The sequence below is a fragment of the Nerophis lumbriciformis genome, linkage group LG04 (genome assembly GCF_033978685.3).
Source record: "Nerophis lumbriciformis linkage group LG04, RoL_Nlum_v2.1, whole genome shotgun sequence".
Lineage (NCBI taxonomy): Eukaryota > Metazoa > Chordata > Actinopteri > Syngnathiformes > Syngnathidae > Nerophis > Nerophis lumbriciformis.
In genome coordinates, this window is record NC_084551.2 from 31,938,873 (window position 1) to 31,964,112 (window position 25,240).

Below are 25,240 nucleotides of genomic sequence, written 5' to 3' on the forward strand. Positions count from 1 at the left end.
ACGGAAGATGATAAATATTTTGAGATATCCCAATAACACTATGGCTATTTTAAGAAGAAGCCAGAACAATATTTAATGTTTCTTCTGTCAAGAAAGTAAATTGTTTCTATGTATTTAATTAAAGTTACAAAATATATCTGCGTTAAAAGATTTTAATGTGTGTATAAGTAATTTTTGAGCAATCATAAATACTTTGATAATTTTGTTAAAAATAACTGATAGAGATTTTCAATATCCCTACTTGGAGGCCAAGTAATTTGGATGATTTTGAACAATTATCCATGGAAAAATATGCTAACATCTTTTAGCAGACATGTGCAAACCCAATAAAGAAATCACCAAAATCGATTTTTTTCTGTTTTGAATCAAATACTACTGACTATTATCAGGGGGCTTATAATTTTGTCCATTTCATTTTTTACTTTTTCCTTGTTTCAATTCAGCAAATCAATAAAAATCTTACTTGGGCTCATGCTCATGCAGTTGTTGTCTTTGTTATAGCGGACACCCACACTCAACACTTTGGGTTATGATGACCCATGTCAATAAAAATAAATAAAGGGCTTTTAATTGATTTGAAGAAGAAGGCTAATTTTGTCCTTGAGTGTATTTACACATTTAACTCCTCGAACTCAGCAAGTTTTCCACTATTTATACACTATACTGTGTTTTCCTCAGTACCATTATCTACTAATTGAAGTTCTGTCAAAGGAGGCCCTTCAGGTATGCTGAGATGGTTGAGAAGGAGACAGTTTTTTAGATAATTGGGTAAAGGGTGTAAAAAAATGTGTTCAGCAAATGTGTGAGATGAGCTACACTCACTGCAGATTGGGCTGCCCCTTTCACACCACCTGTACAAGTCGACTTTTTTTCAACACCATTTTAATATGTTGCTGTTTTGCATTAACTACCACTTGGAATTAAGTGTATCCAGAGGTGTAAAATAGTCAGGATTCTGCCTGTTTGTAAGGGAATTGCAATTGTTGCTGGTGCTGTCATGCATCTAATCCTCTGATTGCGGGATGCAGGTAATTGTGTCTAAGTAACTAGCGGTTTCGAACTTGATTTAACTGGAGAATGCAGGAGGTATAGTCTAGGTGTGTCATCAATCACTTTTTGACCACGTGACTAAATTTGTTGGCTACTGCTATTGACAGCTACAGTCAGCCTTAAGTCATTATAAATGTAAATTTTAATGTAAAATTGCACATTTAGGCAATGTTGAGCTCTTCATGATATGGTCCGAAACACTTCAGCTTGCTTAAAGGAAGTTGCTTTTTGCAGTGCCCAATGTGTCTGTTGTGCTGTCATATTTGTGTCTGCACCATCTAGGGCTGCAACAATTAATTGATATATTCGATGAGAAAAAAAAGCTTTGACTTTTGTTTTTTGATGGTTTCTTTAATTTATTAATGGCAATTTTAGAATCTATTGTTTCTGCAAGACTGCTAAATAGAGGGCACACATGAAAGTGGTGCACCTGCGATTATGTAGATCATGCTGTTGGTAATGTGGCCTGCGTGTGTGTGGTGGGCACAGCGACGTGTGGAGAAAGTTGGCCCAAAGAATAGTGAGAAAGCCCAAAAGGCAACGAGAGAAGGTGTCAATAGCACTACATCGATGATGCAGCACGTTACAAGAAAGCAGCCTTCATATTTAAGAGGAGCATTCTATTTTGGTAGCTTACACCTGCTTGACATGCATAACACATGTTTTATTTAAACACACAGCAGCATGTGAGGACATGTTAGCATCTACAGTTTATGTTAATGAGTTGTTTGTCCAAAAATCAAACACCTCTATACCAATTAATACCTTTTCAAATGTGTATTTGTTATTGTTGATTACATTGTCACTCAATTTATCAAACTTTATTAGTCTTTGTTTTGTTTGGTTCTTTATCTTTTAACTGTTTCTTAAGCTAAGCAATTTTTTATTTTTTTTTTTAACTTTCACTGCTGTGGTAAAAATGCAAATTCTATATTATGTGCATTCATTAGAAGAAGAAATAAGGGGCTTTAGAAGAATCCTTGTTTATTTAAACTATTTTCTCTAAAAGACACATTGAGGCTACAAAGTGTTTTATTCCGTTAATCGATAGATCACTCGATTACTTAAGTAATAGATAGCTGCAGCCCTAACACTGTTATTCTACTTGCTGTTTTTTTTTTGTGGGATTTAAGATTGCCATAATGTATTTAACTACTAGCTGCCCAGGTTGTCGGGCCACTATTGCACTTAAACTATGAAATTAAGTAATGGGCCACAAAATATGTGCCTGGCTCCGCAAGATTGGAAACCCCATTTCTAGACACTACACTGTGCAAAAAGTAAAGTCAGCCACTTTGTAGAGTATTGCTGCATGGGCCACAAACAGCACACAACGTTGACCAGCACCTCATATTTTCTTTAATAACTCTTATTGACACTTGAAAGAGTGCCGTATCATTTACATTTTATAAAAACACTTTTTTTTTGTAAATGTCAGTATCAATCAAAGTTGATTAATAATAAATGAGTGCAATATGGGATGTTATATTTTTTTTCTTACCAGCATAAAAACAACTATTTCTCCCAAAGTTTGTAGAGAGGTGTGGCTTGGATAAAGGAAGAAACCATTACAATTGAAGTGTGTGATTGATTAAAATGATCGTTTGATATTTATCCAGGTTAGACAGCGACTATTACTGACACCTACTATACACGACACAGGGGTTTGTCCTTGTGTAAAGGTAAAGCAGAGTTATTCAATTGGCGACTCGGGGGGTTTAATCTGGCCTGAAAATGACACCATACTGGCAACCGAGTTCAGTTCAAAACTTGGGAGACAACATTTTTGCAGAAAATTCCTAAAACCACTAGCGTGCACCTGTTGTATAGAGGAGCTTGGACCACAGCAAACACATTGGCAGGTCCTTGCATTGACTTTTTAACCTTGCTAGCAAACACTGGGGACCAAACTTGTGATTTACATAACAGAGGCATTCCTAAAGGCAACCCTTAAAGGCCTCTCCTTTTTTGAAAGTTACACATTTTTTTCCATTATGTGATTTATGTAACTAAGGTGTTGCTGTAGTTTCTTTACTTTGAATGCAGTAGTCATTTATTCACCATCTTTAGTTATACTAGTGGTGTTCCACAAGGTTCCAATTTAGGTCCTCTCTTTTCATCATTTGGGTTGTCCAGTTCGTGGCCTGCGAGTTCCGTTCAAAAAAAACTTGTGAGAAGGTCCGCTACTGTAACTCTGACAACATAAATAGACTAATATATAATGTCTATTGTAGAGGATGCTGGTTCTCAGTAATATACAGAATACGACTAATAATGAAGGGAGGGACCTCTGGTCCTTCATCCATCCATCCATTTTCTACCGCTTATTCCCTTTGGGGTCGCGGGGGGGCGCTGGAGCCTATCTCAGCTACAATCGGGCGGAAGGCGGGGTACACCCTGGACAAGTCGCCACCTCATCGCAGGGCCAACACAGATAGACAGACAACATTCACACTCACATCCACACACTAGGGCTAATTTAGTGTTGCCAATCAACTTATCCCCAGGTGCATGTCTTTGGAGGTGGGAGGAAGCCGGAGTACCCGGAGGGAACCCACGCAGTCACGGGGAGAACATGCAAACTCCACACAGAAAGATCCCGAGCCCGGGATTGAACCCCAGACTACTCAGGACCTTCGTATTGTGAGGCAGATGCACTAACCCCTCTTCCACCGTGAAGCCCACCTCTGGTCCTTAACCTCTGGAAATGTGGTCACCAAAACAATTTAGTTGAGTATCCCTGGTGTCGAGAATTGCTGTGGAAAAAGTTTTCTGAAGAAGATGAATGGGTTCTCATAGTACTATATTAGTGCTCAGAAGAAGAATGCTTCATGTCGTTAAAAAGGGGATAACATCTCTTTCTAAGAGTGAGGAATGGGCCACAAAGAAGTTTGCCTAATGGTTTTATTAAGCTGTGATTAATTGATGGAGGAGGGCCTGATAGAGCCAAAGACCCTGGAGCACTTGGTGGCCCCATCTCTAAAAATTTCCCTCATTCTGGCCCATGATTGCTGTTTGAGATTCCACTTAGACAGCGTGTGCGGAAGCCAGCGCTGAGTGAGAGTGGGCCTTAATTGCCATGAGTTATAATCGAGACTCATGTAATTGAGCCCCCATCGCAAGGGGCAGCCCATCTGACAAATTGATTTAATACCAATGCGGTTCTCCTTCCCTAATGGCACTCAGGCTTCTTTGCTCATCTGCTGCGGGTGCTGAATTCATTGTGTGTTGATTACTAGCCGGTCAGCAGCCTTTCTCCGTGTTCGCCCACTTGAAACAGCTCCACATCAGCCATACATCCAGTATCGACACACGCATAACTGTCAAGCACCGTGCTCATATTCCATCCCTTATTGGCCACGCAGTGTCTGAAAGCATGTTCATGATGAGATGAATGTGAGTTCTTCTGCCACAGTAGTGAGCGGGTTTGACCGGTCTTGCAAACATTTCAAGTTGCTTGTTACTGCTTGATGCTCCTGCAGGGTTAGCATCTCATTTACCTCTTGCAATCTTCACATTTTGTCATAGTCCAGCTTTGCATTACAGTAATTTAGATGTGGTTAACCCCATTTTGTAAATCATCTGGCACGATGCATTTTCTTTGAGATTCCATATACATTTTTTTAAGGGTGTCCCGATATAACTTTTTCACTTCCGATACAATATCGATATTGGAACCTGCCTTAAGTATTGACCGATACTGATATTGATCCGGTAGTGTGAAATGTTAGAAGAGATTTGTCCTCGTGTAAGATTTTCAATACTTATTCGACACGCGATAAGACAAAAAAATAAATAAAAAATGGACCATGTCCAATTTTTTTTTACTACATTTTTTTTTGTTTTCAGAATGAACAAATATACATAGACTTGATGAAAATATATATATATCTTAGTTGAACTAGTGCAAAACTTTCCATCCATCCATCCATTTTCTACCGGTTGTCCCTATCAGGGTCATGGGAGGTGCTGGAGCCTATCTCAGCTGCATTCGGGTGGTAGGTGGGGTACACCCTGGACAAGTCGCCACCTCATCCCAGGGCCAACGCAGATAGACAGACACTCACATTCACCCACTAGGGCCCATTTAGTGTTGCCAATCAACCTAGCCCCAGGTGCATATCTTTGGAGGTTGGAGGAAGCCAGAGTACCCGGAGGGAACCCACGCAGTCACGGGGAGACCGTGCAAAGTACACACAGAAAGACCCAGAGCCCAGGGATCGAACCCAGAACCTTCGTATTGTGAGGCACATGCACTAAACCCTGTTCTGCCATGCAAAACTTTAAGAAAGGAAAATAAATATAATTGTATTTTATTAAAAAAATTTATATAATAAACAAAACAATATATGCTCGTGGGAGCATTCATATATTTCCCCTCACCCCTTGTGTTTCTCCCATGTACAATGTACTTTCAAACTAACTACTTCATTGAAAACAGTTTCAAACTAAATTTTTTAGGATCACTGTGCTTCCACATCTTTCTGTCCAAAACTCAAACTGCAGTATACAGTATACAAAAATAACTGCATCGGCTAATAGCCTCTTAGTATATCAATATACACAATACTGTGCTAATAAATATGCTCATACATGATAAAAAATAGTTAACTATTTTACATAAAAAAAGATAAAGTGTACATAAGAAAATCAGTGGCGTGGAGGCTTTAAGTACATAAAACAAACACTTTTGAGCTTTAATATTCTCTCAATATGGTGGTGGCGTGATGCCATCATGTGATATTCGGCCACTGCCGATTAGAATTTTTAAACTCCCAATAACATACTTTTTCACGAAAAATCGTCCGATACCGATTCTTGATCGGCACATCCCGTATTTTTGAAGACAAGTCCATGTTTTTTTTTTCGTTATTAGTGTCAATATTTTAACTTTTATTAATTATGTTCTATGCCTTTTTGCTCTATTTTTCAATTTCTTCTGGTCTGCATTCTCAGAGTGCTTTTCCAGTTGATTAGTATTAAATGTAAAAAGAAGAAGAACTTCATCAGTCTTCATTGCTTTCCAATGTTTTTTCCTGATTGGCTACTCTCCGTTCCAAGTCACAGTTCATTCAGCTATGACTCAAGCTGGTTGGCTTCCTCCACAGACATGTAGAGTTTTGCTCATGTTCAATATTTTTGACCAAAACTCTTCATTGTTGGCCCCAGAGCCAGTTATCAGGACATATAAGCTCTTAACACACCCCAGACCTCAGGACAATCTTATAAGACATAAGATAATCGAGCGTTTGATGTCTTTGACCCTAACAGGGAAAGTTTGGACAAAAAACTATCTCATTGTCTTTACGTATGTACCCCACTTTAGACTAAAAGCAAGTTTGAACAGAATCAACAGAGTCTCTGCCAGTTGCAGACATATGCCTCAATTGCTTCAAAATGCAAATAATCAGCCAGCAATTTCAGACGACTAAAATATTTACTAAAGATGAATCAACTTCTCTTTCCCATCTGTAATGCTGACAGATCTCTCTAAACTCCCAGGCAGCCAGTTCTTCACTGAACTGTGCCTTAGAGGCCTTTGACTGGTATCACTAACTTGCATGAACGTCGGTAACATATTACTGTAATTCAATAAGCCGAATTCACCTAATTTTTGTACAAACTTTATTTTGTTTATAAATTGGCCGTACACATCTACAAGACACAGACGCATTGCTAAATGGCTGACTGAAAAATGTTGTTAGCGTGTTTGATTCAGTGTGAACAATTTCATTGGTCTTTCTTGATCTGTTTGGCAATTTCATAGTTCTGATGTGACAAAGCTAAATCTATTGGAGGCATGTGAACCCTCCCCAATAAAATCCATAAATTAACTGCATGGTTCAAAGTGTGGGAAAAATGTAGCGACTTATAGTATGGAAATAACGGTAAAGGGATGACTGTGATAAACGTTGGGATCATACTATATAACATCTAAGCCAGTGTTATTAAACTGGCAGCCCGCGGGCCACATCCGGCCCACCAAAGCTTTCCTTTTGGCCCGCCGGACATCACTGGCTTGATGAAACCATTAAAACTAGGGTTGTTCATGTATGCAGCACTCTCACCACCCCGCAGTGCATATGTGTCACAGTGAAGCAGCAGTAGGGTGAGTAGAACAAGACGACTAATTCAACCCTGGAAAAAAAAAAAAATTAAATTGCAAAAATCGCACTTTTAACAACGACTGGACAGCAAAGTATGAATGTTGTGCCCTGAGCAAGTGCTTGAGTTATTTTCTGGCTGTCCTTTTAAGCAACGGACATATTGATCCATACAAGCAGCAACAATGGTAGGAATCCCAGTGTGTAAGCTTCATCACGATTCTTGGTCAGACATTTGTAAGTAGATATAATTTGTCCCTAAAGATATTTAGTTTGTTTTGTATTGAAATTGCTGACTTTGTGATGTCTTTTGTATTCACGGTCGTGTTGATAGTTGTCAGAGAATAAAGCTTGTTTAATACATGTAGCGCTAAATTTGACCAGTAGAGGGTGACAAGACTACACCTTAGGTTTAGTTGTGATAAGTCAAATACTGTGTGAATGTTGTGTAATTTCTATATGTGTAAACATCTGTTGCTAATTGTGTGAATATATGAACACTAAACCTATTTTATTTATGTTGAATACACACTGGATGTTATACTTCTGTTATAAATAAATATCTTTATAATTTCAGTCTTACAAACCTAAATGAAGGATGAAGTGTAAAGAAATAAAACTGAGGAAGGAAAATAATTCAAAATAAGAAATGACAATCCCCAACAAAACCTCTGTGTCTTCATGCTTTTAACTTAGCTGCACGTGCTGGTAGCGAGGGGAGAATAATGATGTTATTGACAGTGCAGTGTGAAAGCTGAAGTGTTTACTTTGTAATTAAGTAAACAGAGTCTCAAAGGAATATAACCTGCGGAGGCACTTTCTGACCAAACATCCACATTTCGATGTCCGACCCCTTAAAACTGCGGCCCTCTTCGTGATGTACGTAGTTGAATAGCCCTAAACTAGGCCCTAATTTCCAATTGACGTAAACAGTTTGATTTTCAATGATGGTTATTCCATTCCCTGTTAGAACATCTTGCAACAATACAAAGTGACCTGTTATATGTTTTACAACATGCTAATTAGCCTCTGTTTTTGTCCCTTCCACCAGGGCCACAGTGATCGCCATGAGCGGATCGACTTCCTGAGCAGCAAAGAGAAAGCCCATTCCAAGCGGAAGCTGTGGGCTGTGATAGGCGTTTTATTGGCAGCCCTCATCCTTGCTGCCGTAGCTGCTTTCCTAATTTGGCTGTTTGTCTGTGAGTGTTGTCGAAAGCTTCCTCCATTATACTCCCTCAAATAGTTCTCAAGTGGTCTGCTACGCTTTTCTGAACATCATCAGAACGTTCCTTTTTGAATAAATCCTAGTTATTCTTTGTAGGATTTAATAGGATGTTTGAAGTGTTTACCCTGCCAACGTCGGCTCCTGCAAAGACAAACCTACCATAAGAAGCACTGTTTATACTTGCTGTGAAAGCTCTTTGACAGGAGACTGTTTAAGTGGCTTGTTTGGATGTTTTTGATTTCCCATTAGTGTTCGCTCAAGTGACAGCATTGACTCTCTCCTTTTGAATAATGTGGAGGAAAAAAATGCTGGTGCGTGACAGTTTCCTTGTCATTTCCACACGCGCGTTCTGACGAAAAGCCCTCTGAAGTCTTGATTAGCAGTCTCTCGTAGGAGCCGTTTTATCAGTCCTCTCAACTTGAGATCAGTCTGTACGGCTTTAAAAATAAGGTTTCACTTTAAAATCTTCTGTCATATAAAGGCGACAAACTGATTTGGCGCTGAAATACTCTCTATTGTCTTGTCACCTTCAAGTTAAGGAGGCCGAAGAAGCCGCCATCAGTAGACAGATAACTCCTGCAGAGGTCGTGTTCAGTGGTCACATGACGCTACCAGATGTCAAATACAACCAGCAGCTGGAGGACACCAGCAGCCCCGAATTTGAAGCACTGGCAGATAGTCTGGAGGCAATTGTAAGTTTGATGCTGAAAGAACACAGTTCAAGTGACAGAATGCGTATCTGACCAAATATCAAACCTGGCGGAAGCTATAAAACACTGATATGTATGCCGTGTATTGAGTGGGCACATGTTTGTCATTTCATAAATTTTATCAATGCGTTATTTTTGTAATTGGAACGTGTTAAAACTTTACAAGCACACATTTCTGCTCAAATCATTAATGGTCCAAACGGAGTGGGAGGAAACAGCTTGTCTGGTCCCATTCCTGTGCCATAAGCAGCATTCCAACAATAAAAAGACCCAACTGAACCCTGATTTAGCAAGGGCTTGGCATAAGAAGTAAAGAAAAACTCGCCTGTGGGAAGACATTTGTTATTAAATTTATTTTGAAAACAACAAACCAAAAATACTCTCCATCAACACAATTCAAACAAAATAGCAAACTTGATCCACTTTCTGTACAATTGCAATACATGGATATGGATAATTTGAATAACATTGTTTTTGACTCACTATATCCAATTAATTAATACTGTCATCTAGTGTACATACAGTGCACCTGGAAAGTATTCACAGCACTTCTCTTTTTCCACATTTTGTTCTGTTACGGCCTCATTCCAAAATGAAAAAATAGATTTTTGTCCTCAACATTCTACAGACAATACCTCATAATGACAATGTGAAAAGTATTTTTTTGAAAGTTTTGCAAATGTAATAAAATTAAAACATCACATGTACTAAGTATTCACAGTCTTTCCTCAATACTTTGTTTAGGCATCTTTGGCAGCAATCAAAGCCTCAAGTCTTTTTGAATATGATTCCAAAATCTTGACACACCTATCTTTGGGCAATTTTGCTAATTCTTTTTTGCAGCACCTCTCAAGCTCCATCAGGTTGGATGTGAAGCGTTGGTTTTCATCCAGGAGGTCTCTGTACATTGCTGCATTCATCTTAGTCTAGTCAGGGAGGTCACCAAGATACTCTGGCATAATTACAGAATTCCTCTGTGGAGAGAAGAACCTTCCAGAAGGACAACCATCTCTGCAGCAATCCACCAATCAGGCCTGTATGAGTGGCAGGCAGAAGCATTTCTTTGCAAAATGTTTGCTAAAATGCACCTGAAAGACTCTCGTACCATGAGAAACTAAATTATCTTGTCTGATGAGACAAAGCTTGAATGTTTGGAGGAAACCCGGCACCTCAAGCATCCCCACAGCGTGAAGCTGTGGGAATACTCTTTTTCAGCGGCAGGATCTGGGAGACTAGTCAGGATAGAGGGAAAGATGAATTTGCCAATGTACAGAGACAGCCTGAATGAAAACCAACGCATCCATCCAACCTGACGGAGCTTTAGAGGTGCGGCAAAGAGGAATGGGCAAAAACGACTGGGCAAAACTGATTGGTGTGCCAAGCTTGTGGCATCGTATTGGGGACGGCGTGGCGAAGTTGGTAGAGTGGCCGTGCCAGCAATCGGAGGGTTGCTGGTTACTGGGGTTCAATCCCCACCTTCTACCATCCTAGTCACGTCCGTTGTGTCTTTGGGCAAGACACTTCACCCCTTGCTCCAGATGGCTGCTGGTTAGTGCCTTGCATGGCAGCTCCCGCCATCAGTGTGTGAATGTGTGTGTGAATGGGTGAATGTGGAAATACTGTCAAAGCGCTTTGAGTACCTTGAAGGTAGAAAAGCGCTATACAAGTATAACCCATTTATTTATTATTATCATTTAAAAATACTTCAGGCTGTGATCTCTGCGCTTTAGTCTGGAAAATAAATGATATAGAATATGCTCTAAAAATAATAATCTATAATAACATTGTCAAAGCATCTGATCGGTAAATCAAAATCGAATCAAATCTGAGGCCAAAAATGTGTAAACTCTAAGGCCAAAAATGCTGATCAGGACATCGGGACAGTAAATATTCTGTACTATTGCTTTAAGTGCCAATGAGCACATGTGGCTACACACGTTTAACCAGTTCCACAACTATACACACACGACATGGCACAACCTGAGCCTCTTTTTAAGTTTTATCACCATTCTCTCTTAAATCGCTCCTTTTGTCTCAATCAAACGTGACTGTCACTTTCTATTTGAAATGCACTCCACTCAATCCAGGCATTATGATTAGACAATTGTACAGTCATTTCAGAATGACAGTTGTATCGCATGAACAGCAAAGTACTGAGTGGCAGCAGCTCAAGGCAAGACAAGTTAATTGCAAGTTCTGTTGGAAGCATTCTCATTAAAAAAGTTTTTATATTAACATACTCATTCTATTAACATTCAAATAATGTATTTTTTTTCTATGCAGCTGGAGGAAAACATCAAGAAAGATTCATTCCTTGCTACGTACTACACAAAGTCTGTGGTCACAGCGTTCAGGTACTCTGTTCATGCTTGAATGACACACCAGCCCAGTGCTAGGTGGCAGCAGTGCTCAAATTAATCAGCAGGCTGAACAAGAAATCTGACAAAGAAAACATAGCCCTTGGTTTTACTGTGACTACTTTAGGTAATAAAGTACCGTATTTTCCGCACTATAAGGCGCACCGGATTATTAGCCGCACCTTCTATGAATTACATATTTCATAATTTTGTCCACCAATAAGCCGCCCCGGACTAAAAGCCGCGCCTACGCTGCGCTAAAGTGAATGTCAAAAAAACGCTGCGCTAAAGTGAATGTCAAAAAAACAGTCAGATAGTTCAGTCAAACTTTAATAATATATTGAAAACCAGCGTTCTAACAACTCTGTCCCAAAATGTACAAATGTGCAATCACAAACATAGTAAAATTCAAAATGGTGTAGAGCAATAGCAACATACCGGTAATGTTGCTCGAACGTTAATGTCACAACACACAACACACAAAATAAACATAGCGCTCACTTTCTGAAGTTATTCTTCATTCGTACCGGTAAATCCTTCGAATTTTTCGTCTTCGGTGTCCGAATTGAAAAGTTGCGCTAGCGTGGCTTCCAAAATGGCGGGCTCCGTCTCTTCGAAATCATCGGATTCAGTGTCGCTGTTGTTGTGCAGCAGTTCTGTGAATCCTGCCTTCCGGAAAGCTCGGACCACAGTTGTGACAGAAATATCTGCCCAGGCATTTACAATCCACTGGCAGATGTTGGCGTATGTTGTCCGGCGTTGTCTGCCCGTCTTAGTGAAGGTGTGTTCGCCTTCGGTCATCCATTTTTCCCACGCAGTTTGCAGTCGTGATTTGAATGCCCTGTTGACACCAATATCCAGCGGTTGGAGTTCTTTGGTTAATCCACCCGGAATGACGGCGAGTGTTGTATTTGTGTGCTTCACTTGTTTTTTGACACCATCTGTGATGTGGGCGCGCATAGAGTCATATATCAACATGGACGGAGCAGCGTGAAAAAAGCCACCCGGCCGCTTCGCGTAAACTTCCCTTAACCACTCGCTCATCTTTTCTTCATCCATCCATCCCTTCGAGTTAGCTTTTATGATGACGCCGGCTGGAAAGGTCTCTTTTGGCAAGGTCTTCCTTTTGAATATCACCATGAGTGGAAGTTAGCATGGCAAGCTAGAACCACAGTGAAGGATGACTTCTCATTCCCTGTGGAGCGAATATTCACCGTACGTGCTCCCGTTCCACAGTGCGGTTCAGTTGCTGTGAAATACGGTAGTAATCCGTGTGCGGATGGAGAGATTGCGTCTTTTTATGACCCGGATCGTTTAGTAGGAGCCATTTTGTGGTCTTTACAGATGTAAACAGGAAATGAAACGTACGGTGATATCCGCGCGTTTTTTCTTCTTCTTCCGGGGGCGGGTGAAGCGCTTCCTGTTCTATGGGGGCGGGTGAAGCGCTTCCTGTTCTATGGGGGCGGGTGCTTTCCTTGGCGGTTGCTTGCGTAGAAGAAGAAGCGCTTCCTGTTCTACCGGGAAAAAAGATGGCGGCTGTTTACCGAAGTTGCGAGACCGAAACTTTATGAAAATGAATCGTAATAAAGCGCACCGGGTTATTAGGCGCACTGTCAGCTTTTGAGAAAAATTGTGGTTTTTAGGTGCGCCTTATAGTGCGGAAAATACGGTAATGAGTAGAATGTGCCCTTGTTTTGGAGCAAATACTAGTTAACAACCAGCTTGACACATACAGGTAAATAAGTATTATCAGGTTCTCAATAGTTTTCAAATATACTTGTAGTCAGACAATATTTTCGGTATATTAGATGGAATTTTTTTCCTGACATGTTTCGACTGTCATCTGCAGTCAGACTGCTCCAAGAACTTTTGAAAAGTATATGAATAAGAAGCCATAATTAACCTTTTTGAGCAGGTTCTCAATAGTATTTTCATTCAGGGGATGGGGGAACATGCAAAAAATCTCTGTCCCTTAAGGGGTACTAGACAGATAATGATTGTGAACCACTGCGTTAAATTGTAAATGTATCAACTTTCTAATTTTATTTCCGTTTTCTTGCCTTTTTAAAACTGATTTTTCACAATAAAATAATACTGTCACAATGTGTTAATGTCAACGGTAGATAATTATCTTGTTACTTTAAGACCACCTTAAAGGAAAGAAAAACTACATGCACACAAGCCTCTCTCTTTTTTCTGCATTTTAAATAGTGAACAACGGCTTGTAGGAGGTGGCTAACAATGCAAGAAATGGGCATACGATCTATTCCACTTAAAAAGCCCTCCAAAAACCATCCAAAAACATCAAGCGTTTTATACACATGCTATAAGTATGTACCGGTAAGCAATGTAATAACAGGCAAATTCATGATAACCTGAAATGTTAACAGTATTTGGGTAATTTTAAACATTACCTTAACTTCTTTTCTGGACACATTGATTTCACAGAACACATAGCAACGGTAGTATTTGTTATGCGTTCTGTGAGAGGACTTTCTGTGTTTTCTACCACGAATAGCAGACTTTTTGAAAGCTTTGGAGCGTTACCATGTAGCACTATTGCTAAACGTTTCAAATAAGAGCATAAACCAAGACTTACAATGTCCGCTCTTAAATTCAGAATAATCCTTACTCAGATAGAAATGCTTCCTAGCGATGTTGCAATGGTTTTATGCTGCACTCCATTTTTTGAGAGCCTTATAGTATCAAGTTGGTAGCGTGTGGATTGTCAAAGTTGACCAACTTCTCGACTTGGTGCTACATTCTTCAATTATAGGTAGTGGTCTTGATTTATAACCCAACATTAACTTTTTCTAGCTCAAAGGAAACACAGCAGAAGCAACCCTAGCTTCTTCTTCTTTGTTATATGATAGCCGGTCACAACCAACGTTATTAGCAGCTCAAGCTAGCTAGCTGACCACTGGCTAGTGGTCATTTGAGTGCTGTGCACCAGAAAAGTAGATTTTACTGTGTTAGCTCTTACAATAACAATGTTGCTATAGCTTGATTAATATGCAAGTCACCGCATGTGAATGGAGCATTTGTAGTGTTTTTTTAGAGCGCTTTGATGACCCCATATACCTGCAGTGTTAGCTGCCTTTTCCTAGCAATGTTTCACTATTTAGAACACACATAGGAGGGAAAGGCATGTGGGTTCATGTTTCACATATGTGCAGTTGCCCTTTAAGCTAAAATTTGACGTATAAATTAATATTGAAAGACCCCGTTCCACCCTACTCTTTCGGAGGCAAAAATGTGTCGTTTTTGCTGTGGTGTGGTGGTAGATCTCATGGATGATGTGTTGTTTAACGATTCATTTTTGGATGTGCAACTTCATACAAACCACCCACAATGTTTTAAGTCTGCCAATCCAAATGCATGACTGCATGAAGACTGCGATTGTACTTTGTGTCCCCACCCTAAAAAAAAAAGCCACTGTCGATTTAGAGTCATTGAAAACAAATTAACCAAAGTAAAGTTCTTTGTTTGGTCATTCATTCACCCTTTCAAATTACTGCAAACGTTAACTCCAGGAATGTATTGTTTTTGTCATTCTTTAGTAGCACTGTATGACAAAGTCACTGCTAGATGGCAGCATCAGCATGAGATCCATCTACCGTAGTTTTATTTATTCATCCATTTGGTCTCTTTATTGGCAATCCAATTCCCCCGCTAATCCAGGCTTCCTCCCAAATCAAAGTGGGGCGGTATAGCTTGGTTGGTAGAGTGGTCGTACCAGCAACTTGAGGGTTGCAGGTTCGATCCCTGCTTCCGCCATCCTAGTCACTGCCGTTGTGTCCTTGGGCAAGACACTTTACCCACCTGCTCCCAGTGCCACCCACACTGGTTTAAATGTAACATAGACATTGGGTTTCACTATGTAAAGCGCTTTGAGTCACCAGAGAAAAAGCGCTATATAAATATAATTCACTTCACACTTCACAAATCTTTCAACCTGGTACTGAATGGCTGCACTTTCTCTGTGTATACCCCAGTGAGGGTGTGATAGCTTACTATTGGTCCCAGTTTGACATCCCAGCGGAGGACCTGGAGTTTGTGCCAGAGCTGTCAGAGGAGCTGGTGTTAGAGACTCTGGAAAATGGAATAAAAGATCAGCAAAGGCAAAGGACTACCGGCCAGATGAAGATCAGTGAAATCACAGCCACACGTAAGTATCACATAAGTGGCCATATTATATTGACATTGTGACATTTAATACTTGAGTCATGAGTTGGCGGAGGTCGACCTTATAGACCTTCAACTTCTCGACATGCACATTTTTCAGCTTCTCGACATGCACATTTATCCAAGTCATACTCTGATTGGAAGGATTAATGTAATACAGAAAAATCAATACTCATACTTTTAATATTGGTGGACTGCCTTTAGATGTGCCAATAAGCTTATAGAGTGTTGCATATCTAGAGTTATATTACTTTCTGCCAAGAATATTGATATTGATGATGGATGATTCAGACTTCCACAATATAGTCCTCTAGGACAGCCCCCAAATTCTCAGTTGTCTGTTGTGTATGGTGGTGGACAATTCACTAGTTGAGCTCCCAAAATAATTTTCTCAGGTAGTCAATGTACTCTCATTGTTGGTCAACCAGTGCTTTTGAACCTTGACCTAAACAAATGAAAGAAGTCCATGTCACAACACTCTCCACACTGTGCTTTATGGGTGTTTACGGGTATTTATGTACCTAAACCGCAGAGGATGGGGTCCCAATTGGAAGCCCATTTAGTCACCTTTACACTTGATTTACCCAATATAGTAGTCTTAAGCGCATTCTACTCACCAATAACACAGAGGATCCGCCAAGCGTCATTACCATGTTCGTTGACCGGCAAGTACAACACTGCCATTGTGTGGAAATACTTTGGTAATTCCTCAAAATTAGAACTGGGCTTCCATGTGTTAAAACCACGGGTGTACAGTAAGTTGTTCTGCCTAAAGTTGGTCAACTTGACAGTCGCAACTAAGACCATTAGCCGTGTTGTTAGCATTGCATGTCCACGCTGTAATTGCACATCGTTCTCACCAAAGGCTCACTAATGTGGAGATGTGTTATTGATGAGGCAGAAGTTGAAAATAAAGTTAGTCAAAAAGTTGTTTTGGCAGAAGTTGGTCACCTTAATTATTGCAGTGACGATACAGTAGCGCCAAGATTAGCTGCCACGTTGTTGGTAGCAGTGTTTAAAAGTTAAAGTACCAATGATTGTCACACACACTAGGTGTGGTGAAATTATTCTCTGCATTTGACCCATCACCCTTGATCAACCCCTGGGAGGTGAGGGGAGCAGTGGGCAGCAGCAGTGGCTGTGCCCGGGAATCATTTTTGGTGATTTAACCCCCAATTCCAACCCTTGATGCTGAGTGCCAAGCAGGGAGGTAATGAGTCCCATTTTTATAGTCTTTGGTATGACTCGGCAGGGGTTTGAACTCACAACCTACCGATCTCAGGGCGGACACTCTAACCACTAGGCCACTGAGTAGGTTTAAGTTAAGGTTTATCCTTAACCCGGAGGCGGAAGTATTGCTTGATGAATATCTTTGTCCCCACAACATAATAAAAAATAAGACACATACTTCACTGTGTAAAACATAAACAAGACTTACTGTGAAACCTAATATCGGCCAATGATGTATGCAAAATATGCTCTAATAGGGTTGCTCGATATAAACTATATAAATGATACAAATTTGGCCAACAATGGCCATTTTTCGTTACATTGTGATGGTGCATGTTGATGAATCATTCTAGCTGTGTCCCGCAAATTTGTTGTATTTTTTTACGTGTGTCTTAACAGAACAAATTAAAGTTATTTTATAACAACCATATTAGATAACTTTGATATTTCCTTTTCGTTCAGGAAAACTTCCTGTAGCTGCTGAAGTCTTCCCTTCAAAATTAAAGACCAGTTTAATATACACGGTCACACCACTGCAATATGTTGTAACATAAACAATTACAATTAACATGCACTTTTCAACTGTAAAACATACACAGAGAATGTCTAGATAGTTTTTATTGTTGTTTTTTCCAATACTGTACACTATTTGACAATTTGCTTCTACTGTGCTTTGCTGCAATTCAGTGTCTACTTGAATGTTACAGTCGTGGTCAAAAGTTGACATACACTTGTAAAGAACATAATGTCATGGCTGTCTTGAGTTTCCAATAATTTCTGCAGCTCTTATTTTTTTGTGATAGAGTGATTGGAGCACAAACTTGTTGGTCACAAAAAACATTCATGAAGTTTGGTTCTTTTATGAATTTATTATGGGTCTACTGAAAATGTGACCAAATCTGCTGGGTCAAAAGTATACACACAGCAATGTTGGATGTTCCAACAGGATAATGACCCCAAACACACATCAGAAGTGGTAAAGGAATGGCTAAATCAGGCTAGAATGAAGGTTTTATGGCCTTCCCAAAGTCCTGACTGAAACGTGTGGACAATGCTGAAGAAACAAGTCCATGTCAGAAAACCAACTAAACTGCACCAATTTTGTCAAGAGGAGTGGTCAAAAATTCAACCAGAAGCTTGTGGATGGCTACCAAAAGCGCCTTATTGCAGTGAAACTTGCCAAGGGACATGTAACCAAATGTTAACATTGCTGTATGTTTACTCTTGACCCTGCAGATTTGGTCACATTTTCAGTAGACCCATAATAAATTCATAAAAGAACCAAACTTCATGAATGTTTTTTGTGACCAACAAGTATGTGCTCCAATCACTCTATCACAAAAAATGAGAGTTGTAGAAATGATTGGAAACTCAAGACAGCCATGAAAATATGTTCTTTACAAGTGTATGTTAACTTTTGACCACAACTGTAGGTTCTGTTACACCATTATAGTAAAACAGGTTAAAAAATCAGTTCTGTATTTGTTTTCCAAACTATGCACACATTTGTACAAACAAAGCATATTTTGTTAGATTTGTTTAACTCCTGGGCTTTTGTAGTTAAGGTTACAAAGAACGCTTAAAACATTGATGAAAAATTCGTAAAATCACAATTTGATGAAATGGCCTCAAAACATGCAACTTTTGCCGTAACTTTTTGAAAAGCTCCTGCCAATTCAGAGATTTGTAGGCTACAACATAAGCCAGCCAAATCCTGGAGGGACTGACCAAAAGCTGACTTAAACAACCAACATTTTGAAGTGCATGCATGAGTCAATAAAGCTCCTGGATGCTGACCAATATACAAGGCCAATATTTTTTTTTACCTGATTCGGTAGTTATTTCCCTTTTGTAGACCAGACGCAATGTGGCTGTAAGAGGTTAATTAGCGCATTTGGGGCTGATCTACAAAGGTCCAAATAACACCTGCTAAATAGCGTACACAAACTATAACATTGTATGTACTATGATTGGGCGTGTTACGTGTGATCTACTACGACTCATTGGAGGCTGTGCGAGGCTTTCAGTGAATATTTGAACTCACAATTTGCAGCACCAATCGGAAGCCGAAAGGCAGGGGTACCGCTTTTATAGTTGGTTGATTCGATTAGAAGTGGCGGACCTTCTTACCGGTTGAGACAGGTTAGCTAGCTCGGGGGTCAACCGACCTCGTCTCACGAAATCTAGCTTCTCTTGAAATGTCCTTCTTGAAAATGGCCTTGCAAGTATATATCTGCAACCTAATCAACGTTTTGCTCTCCTTCGGCCATCATGGGTTAAAGAAGTGAGTAGATATCAGATTTCTCTGCTAGCCGAGTGTTGGTCTGGTGTGGCTCTGTGGATTTGCATAGTATTGCCTGCTCTTGAAACTCACAATTTGACATTCGATACTCACTTGTGAGTCGTTCAATGTGTGGCAACTTAGGAGGCCTACTGTCAACCGCTCGTGATCTGATTGGCTATCGCAACGGTCTGTCAACTGTATGTGCCCCGTTTCCCTACACTGCACAGACCGCTGCATTGTTGACGAAGGCCTTTGGCAGATTTCATGCCGCGCTGGCAACAACCAAGTTGAATTCTGATTGGATAAAAGTGATAATGTAAAAACGGCAACACTGGAGCCTAATATGACATGAAGAGAACATGATGAATACTTTTATTGAATTCTGATTGGATAAAAGCGATAATGTAAAAACAGCAACACTGGAGCTTAATATGACATGAAGAGTACATGATGAATACTTTTATATATTTAGGGAAAGTAAATTAACTTATCTATTTACCATCATTATTTGTTGGGTCAGCAGAGAAGGCCTTGCTGGCCCTGACGGTCCATCACTAAGACTGCTTGTACAATTGATAAGTGCAAAAGTGGCACAGATTGCACTATTTAATTAAGGATTTTGCGTGTACTTCCGGCATTACGTGCCAATGGAAACACTCATTTCCCTGCACATTCATGTTATTATGCTCTCCAACCTGTGGGGTTTTTGCAATGTTGAACAAGCAACCCACATTTATAAACTGTAAAACATTTTTGGCAATATAAAATTGCAATCTGGACAACATAAACTATTGTAGCACGCTGAAGGCGTGCTTTGTGGTGAGACGGTGGACCATCACAGAACCGCTGCGCAATAATGTAAGAAAATGTATAGGAAATGTACAAAAAATATATAAAACAAAGGCCATCATAAGAAAATGCAGCCAGACATTGAAACAAATTAACGTAGTTTCCAGACTATAAGATGCTATTTTTTTCCTACACTTTGAGCCCTGCAGCTTATAAGAAAAAGAGTGGCTAATTAATAGATTTTTCCTTGCTGGCGGCCATAAGAAAAATAATTATATATAAATAAAAAAAACAAGAAAAAACTCTGAGGGTGTTTTGTTTGTGCTTTGGCGCTATCTTTTGGGCGAGTTTGCCCACAACAGGTGCTGCAGTGTTATTCCATTTACCGGAAGTGCTTTTTTTTTTTTGGCCATTCAGTCTTCTCGCCGTCCATAGCGTTTCTACTCGTATGGATTCTTCATTCATCACTTCAAGCAACGTTTGTAAGTTTTACAATATGACTAAAACTGTTTATGCTTACTAAACCGTCCCATGTGTGATGTCTGTAACAGTGTTTTCATGCATATTTGTGCGTGTTATAGTAATGCAATGACGCTGGCGTCGTTAGTATTAGCTAATATGCTATCACATTTATGAGTGTCTGTGTCAGTATTATTACCTTACAATGGAATTATTTTTGTATTGTTCCATTTTCACAAATTCCTCAGTAAACCCACCAAAATGTGACTAGAGTTATTGAGTATGTTTAGCTGATTGGAGAGTTAGCTTCCGCAGCTAGTGGGTCCATGACCACGACTTCTGTTTTGTTTGATCAGCCGTTTTGCTGCCGTGTTACAGACACCAATTGGAAACAATTAAGGTTTGTAAATTAACATTTGCAGAATCTTACAGTGTAAATATCTCATTTCACAACGTACAGTATATGTCTGCGGATAATAGTCTAGTTCATCTAATATGTGAACAAATTATTTTTTCTTCTAAAATTTTGTGGTTGCTTATATCCTGGTGCGCTCTATAGGTAATTAATACCGTAATTAATTTTTTTAAATCAGCCCCTTATGTCATCAAACAGATATACAATTTATAAAATAATTTTGCTGAATACATGTCTTTTTTTTTTTTTTTTTGAGAGTTCAGAATATGTTCACACTCACATAGGACAAGGGGATTCTCTGTCTAGCTGTCTTTGCAGCGCAATCCCTCTCCTTTCTTATAGCCATGTTTGTACTAGTTTGCATATAGACTTCAGACGGGCTAAATAAAGATTCAAAATAGCGACCACAGAACAGTTTTAGTCTTGATAAATCACATTTCGCATGCGGAATGATTTTATTTGCATCTTCTCCTCCCAGTACTGTGGGTTTTCTGATGATCAGCATATACTTTGCATATTCATAAAGACCGACACACTAAGTGGATTGCACCCCTTATTTTGCTCACCTAAGAGATTCCCTTCGCACAGGCTAAGTAGATTAGATTTGCGTGCGCTATCAAGTTTGCATGTGGTTTAAGACACACCAACCTTTAGTAGATCAGGCCCTTACAGTTTAAATAATTGCAGTAACCGTCCGAGATCTTGCCTGTATGCCTAGTGAGATGATGACTTTGTTAGACCGTACTGTGTGTGATAGGGAAACAAATAGTTGACCAGCCACACAAAAATGGAAACTTACATCTGTGGTCAGTGTAGCTGCTTATTAAAAAAAGGAATCTGTGCTCTATGACAGCAGTGTCAGCCTGCGTATGCGCCCGCTGTATTTGAGCCCGAGCAGTCAGCAGATATAAAAGACTGAGAATGCAGAGCTGAATAAGCTGGCTGTCATCCCCTATCAGCATTGCAATTCTGTGCAGTATGCTTTGCATTCAAGGAGCTCACTTCCAGTTCTGCTGATAAGATAAGCCATTCTGCAAGCCTCTCTGCTTGTACTGCACCTGAGATGGTGCATTCATACACTTTGGATCCTCTAATGCTATTAGCTAAGGCCTGGCCTGGTTGGAGACACACATTATTCTTCATTCTATCTTCCTGGTATTCACGTTGCATTTGTCCACATCCTGGCCACTAGCCAGGTGCTGACCTTGTGACTCAGAGGGGTTTGGCTGTTTTAAAAATGATTTCTGCAGGTATGATTTGATGTTGCTGACGCAATTACTTAGGCAGAGATGTATGGCTTGCTGCTTTAAGGCAAGGTGAGAGGCACCAGAATGAGCTATACACAGCATTGCAGGTTCCTCTAAAGGCTGGGAGATGGAACAGTAAATGTGCAAACCTAAATATTTTAGACTCATGCATCAAAATCTAGCTGCCTCCTAGCGTTTTTGGTGTAGTCCCACCTTTTACTTGATTCTTACACTCTCTCTTTCCTTTTGGTTGCATCTAGTCACCGACGCTCGCATGGCCAGGAACCCCCGAGCCAGTGAGTACAACCTTTCCCATTTTAATCACTCATATTTGTAATTTCCTATTTGGCTACGAGACTTGACTGACACCGTGTATGTTCTACTCAAACTGAGCCAGTGAGTACAACCTTTCCCATTTTAATCACTCATATTTGTAATTTCCTATTTGGCTACGAGACTTGACTGACACCGTGTATGTTCTACTCAAACTGTGCAGTTAGGCTTAGGGCTATGATACTTCCTTATTCTTTGAATCTGTATTTTGTATAAAAACAATTCTAGCCTCATTTGCAGAAGAACAGTTTAATATTTTAATAATTGTACAGATTTACAATAAAAAAGGATGCATTTGTACTTATGTTGTCACAGTTTATCCAGATCCAGAATTGTATCAACATTTTTGCCTGTTTGGACAAATAATGTTCAGCTATAATTAATCGACATTGTCAGAGTTATTATTGAACAATGTATTCATTATTGTGGTTGTAGTTTGCAGTAATTCACTGTAGAGAATAGAAAATATATTGAAAATCCATTATGCACCACACAGTGTCCAAAATACTAAACTGAATGTAAATAATACAAAATACATAATGTACTAAGAGATGGGTAACGAATCCGCTACTTTTAAAGGCATCGACCAAATTCCGTCAGTACTACCTGGTATCAATTTACATTTACAGTGCCATATTTTGACACTATTGTTGCTTGTGACATCACGTCCTATTGCAGACTTAACACCAGCTTAAACACTTGGCGAGGAAACAATTACTCAAGCAGCACTCGGAGTGGGCTAAGTCAAACTGCCTCTTGGTAATGTTACAATTTTCCATGCCAACAAAGCAAGTAACTCTTGACAATGATTAGCATTAACTGGTGTGTAATAAGTACAACACTTACTTTGTAGGGCACAACAAAAGACAGGATTGGCACATTCAACTTGATGGCTAAGACTACTTCCTTGCTATGCAACACTGTAGTGTATACACCAATGCCATATAATGTCTCGAAATTGCAATTACATGCAAAGTCTACTATATAATACTTCCATATGAGACTCCTCCATCGGGTTGGCTGGGCTCTCCCTTAGAGACAGGGTTAGAAGCTCTGTCATTCAGGAGGAGCTCAAAGTGAAGCCGCTGGTCCTCCACATCGAGAGGAGTCAGATGAGGTGGTTCAGGCATCTGGTCAGAATGCCCCCCAAACGCCTCGCTGGGGACCACAGGGAAGACCCAGGACATGTTGGCTGGACTATGTCTCCCAGCTGGCCTGGAAACGCTTCGGGATCCCCCAGGAATAGCTGAACAAATTAGCTAGGGAAAGGGGCTTCTCTGCTTAGGCTGCTGCCCCCGCGATCCGACTTTGGATAAGCGGAAGAATATGGATCGATAGATGGAAACTCAAATTGAGATGCAATTACTAAACTATTAACATTTTTTAACACACACAAGAGCACCTAAAATTAGTACCGTAGAGCACTGATATCGATTCCCAAGTACCGGTAATGTAATATAGTTTAACTAGTAGTGATAGTCAAAATGAAGCCAAACTATAATCATATTTAGATCATGATTTAAAATTTGGTTGTGTTTGTCTGTTTTTTATTTGTTATTCCTTCAAGGCTTATTTCATTTCATCAATATTTTCTTTCGGACCTGATTCGATTGCACATGTGGTCATTTAAATTTAACATGGACAATCACATTTAACATGTCCAGTAGCTTCTATGTCAAATGTATTCACTACAAGTTGTAAATTGTTGTTTTTAATAGTGGTGTCCTGATCTGATATGGATATAGGTCCGATATCAGCAAAAAGAAAGTACCGTATCTGCTTGCATCTAAAATCTCCAATATAAGTGCTCCAATGCCAGCAGTCCTGCAGTGCTTTCAACTGTACAAAGCCGGACAGCCAGTTAACAGCTAAATGTCTTCCAATAAGCACATACTGTAAGTCTGGTCTTTTATTGGAATTTAGTGAAGTCATTTACAAAAGGTAAAGATGGTTGGCTATAAGCTACTCGGAACTAGCAGCTACATAACCTTTAAAAACACAATATAGATAGTCCGGTATTACTCTCTGTATAGAACGAGCACTCTGTTGGAGCACAGTTTGTAGGTTCAATGTGCACAATTGAATTGTTTACTCAGACAGCAATGTGTTTATGTAAATTTAGATTGGGGTACCGTATTTTTCGGAGTATAAGTCGCACCGGAGTATAAGTCGCACCTGCCGAAAATGCATAATAAAGAAGGAAAAAAACATATATAAGTCGCACTGGAGTATAAGTCGCATTTGTTGGGGAAATTTATTTGATAAAACCCAACACCAAGAATAGACATTTGAAAGGCAATTTAAAATAAATAAAGAATAGTGAACGACAGGCTGAAGTGTACGTTATATGACGCATAAATAACCAACTGAGAACGTCCCTGGTATGTTGACGTAACATATTATGGTAAGAGTCATTCAAATAACTATAACATATAGAACATGCTATACGTTTACCAAACAATCTGTCACTCCTAATCGCTAAATCCGATGAAATCTTATACGTCTAGTCTCTTACGTGAATGAGCTAAATAATATTATTTGATATTTTACGGTAATGTGTTAATAATTTTACACATAAGTCGCTCCTGAGTATAAGTCGCATCCCCGGCCAAACTATGAAAAAAACTGCGACTTATAGTCCGAAAAATATGGTATGTTGTTTCTTAATGGGTAAATATGTTAATATCTCTTGTTTTCAGTTAGCATTTAGGCTAGCGAGCTGGCACCAGTCGGTCGGTGAGTTTATCTAAATGCAGTGATCAGTCACGGTTTTTCGATAATTTTTTTTACCATGGTTACCATTATTGTTAGCTCCCTACGGCTAACTGAATGATTGTGTGACTTCAATCGAT

The 25,240-nt window shown here is 39.6% G+C and overlaps 1 protein-coding gene across 3 annotated transcripts in view; it reads left to right on the forward strand.

Moving 5' to 3' along the window:
- The window catches only part of st14 (ST14 transmembrane serine protease matriptase), an 83,064-nt gene that overhangs the window by 19,491 nt on the left and 38,333 nt on the right, over positions 1 to 25,240 (forward strand). For all 3 annotated transcript variants that reach the window (XM_061952653.1, XM_061952662.1, XM_061952645.1), the window contains 5 exons: positions 8,206 to 8,353; positions 8,914 to 9,071; positions 11,373 to 11,443; positions 15,442 to 15,614; positions 22,316 to 22,351. In XM_061952653.1, the coding sequence (XP_061808637.1) occupies positions 8,206 to 8,353; positions 8,914 to 9,071; positions 11,373 to 11,443; positions 15,442 to 15,614; positions 22,316 to 22,351 (586 nt within the window). The remainder of the gene's footprint in view (positions 1 to 8,205; positions 8,354 to 8,913; positions 9,072 to 11,372; positions 11,444 to 15,441; positions 15,615 to 22,315; positions 22,352 to 25,240) is intronic.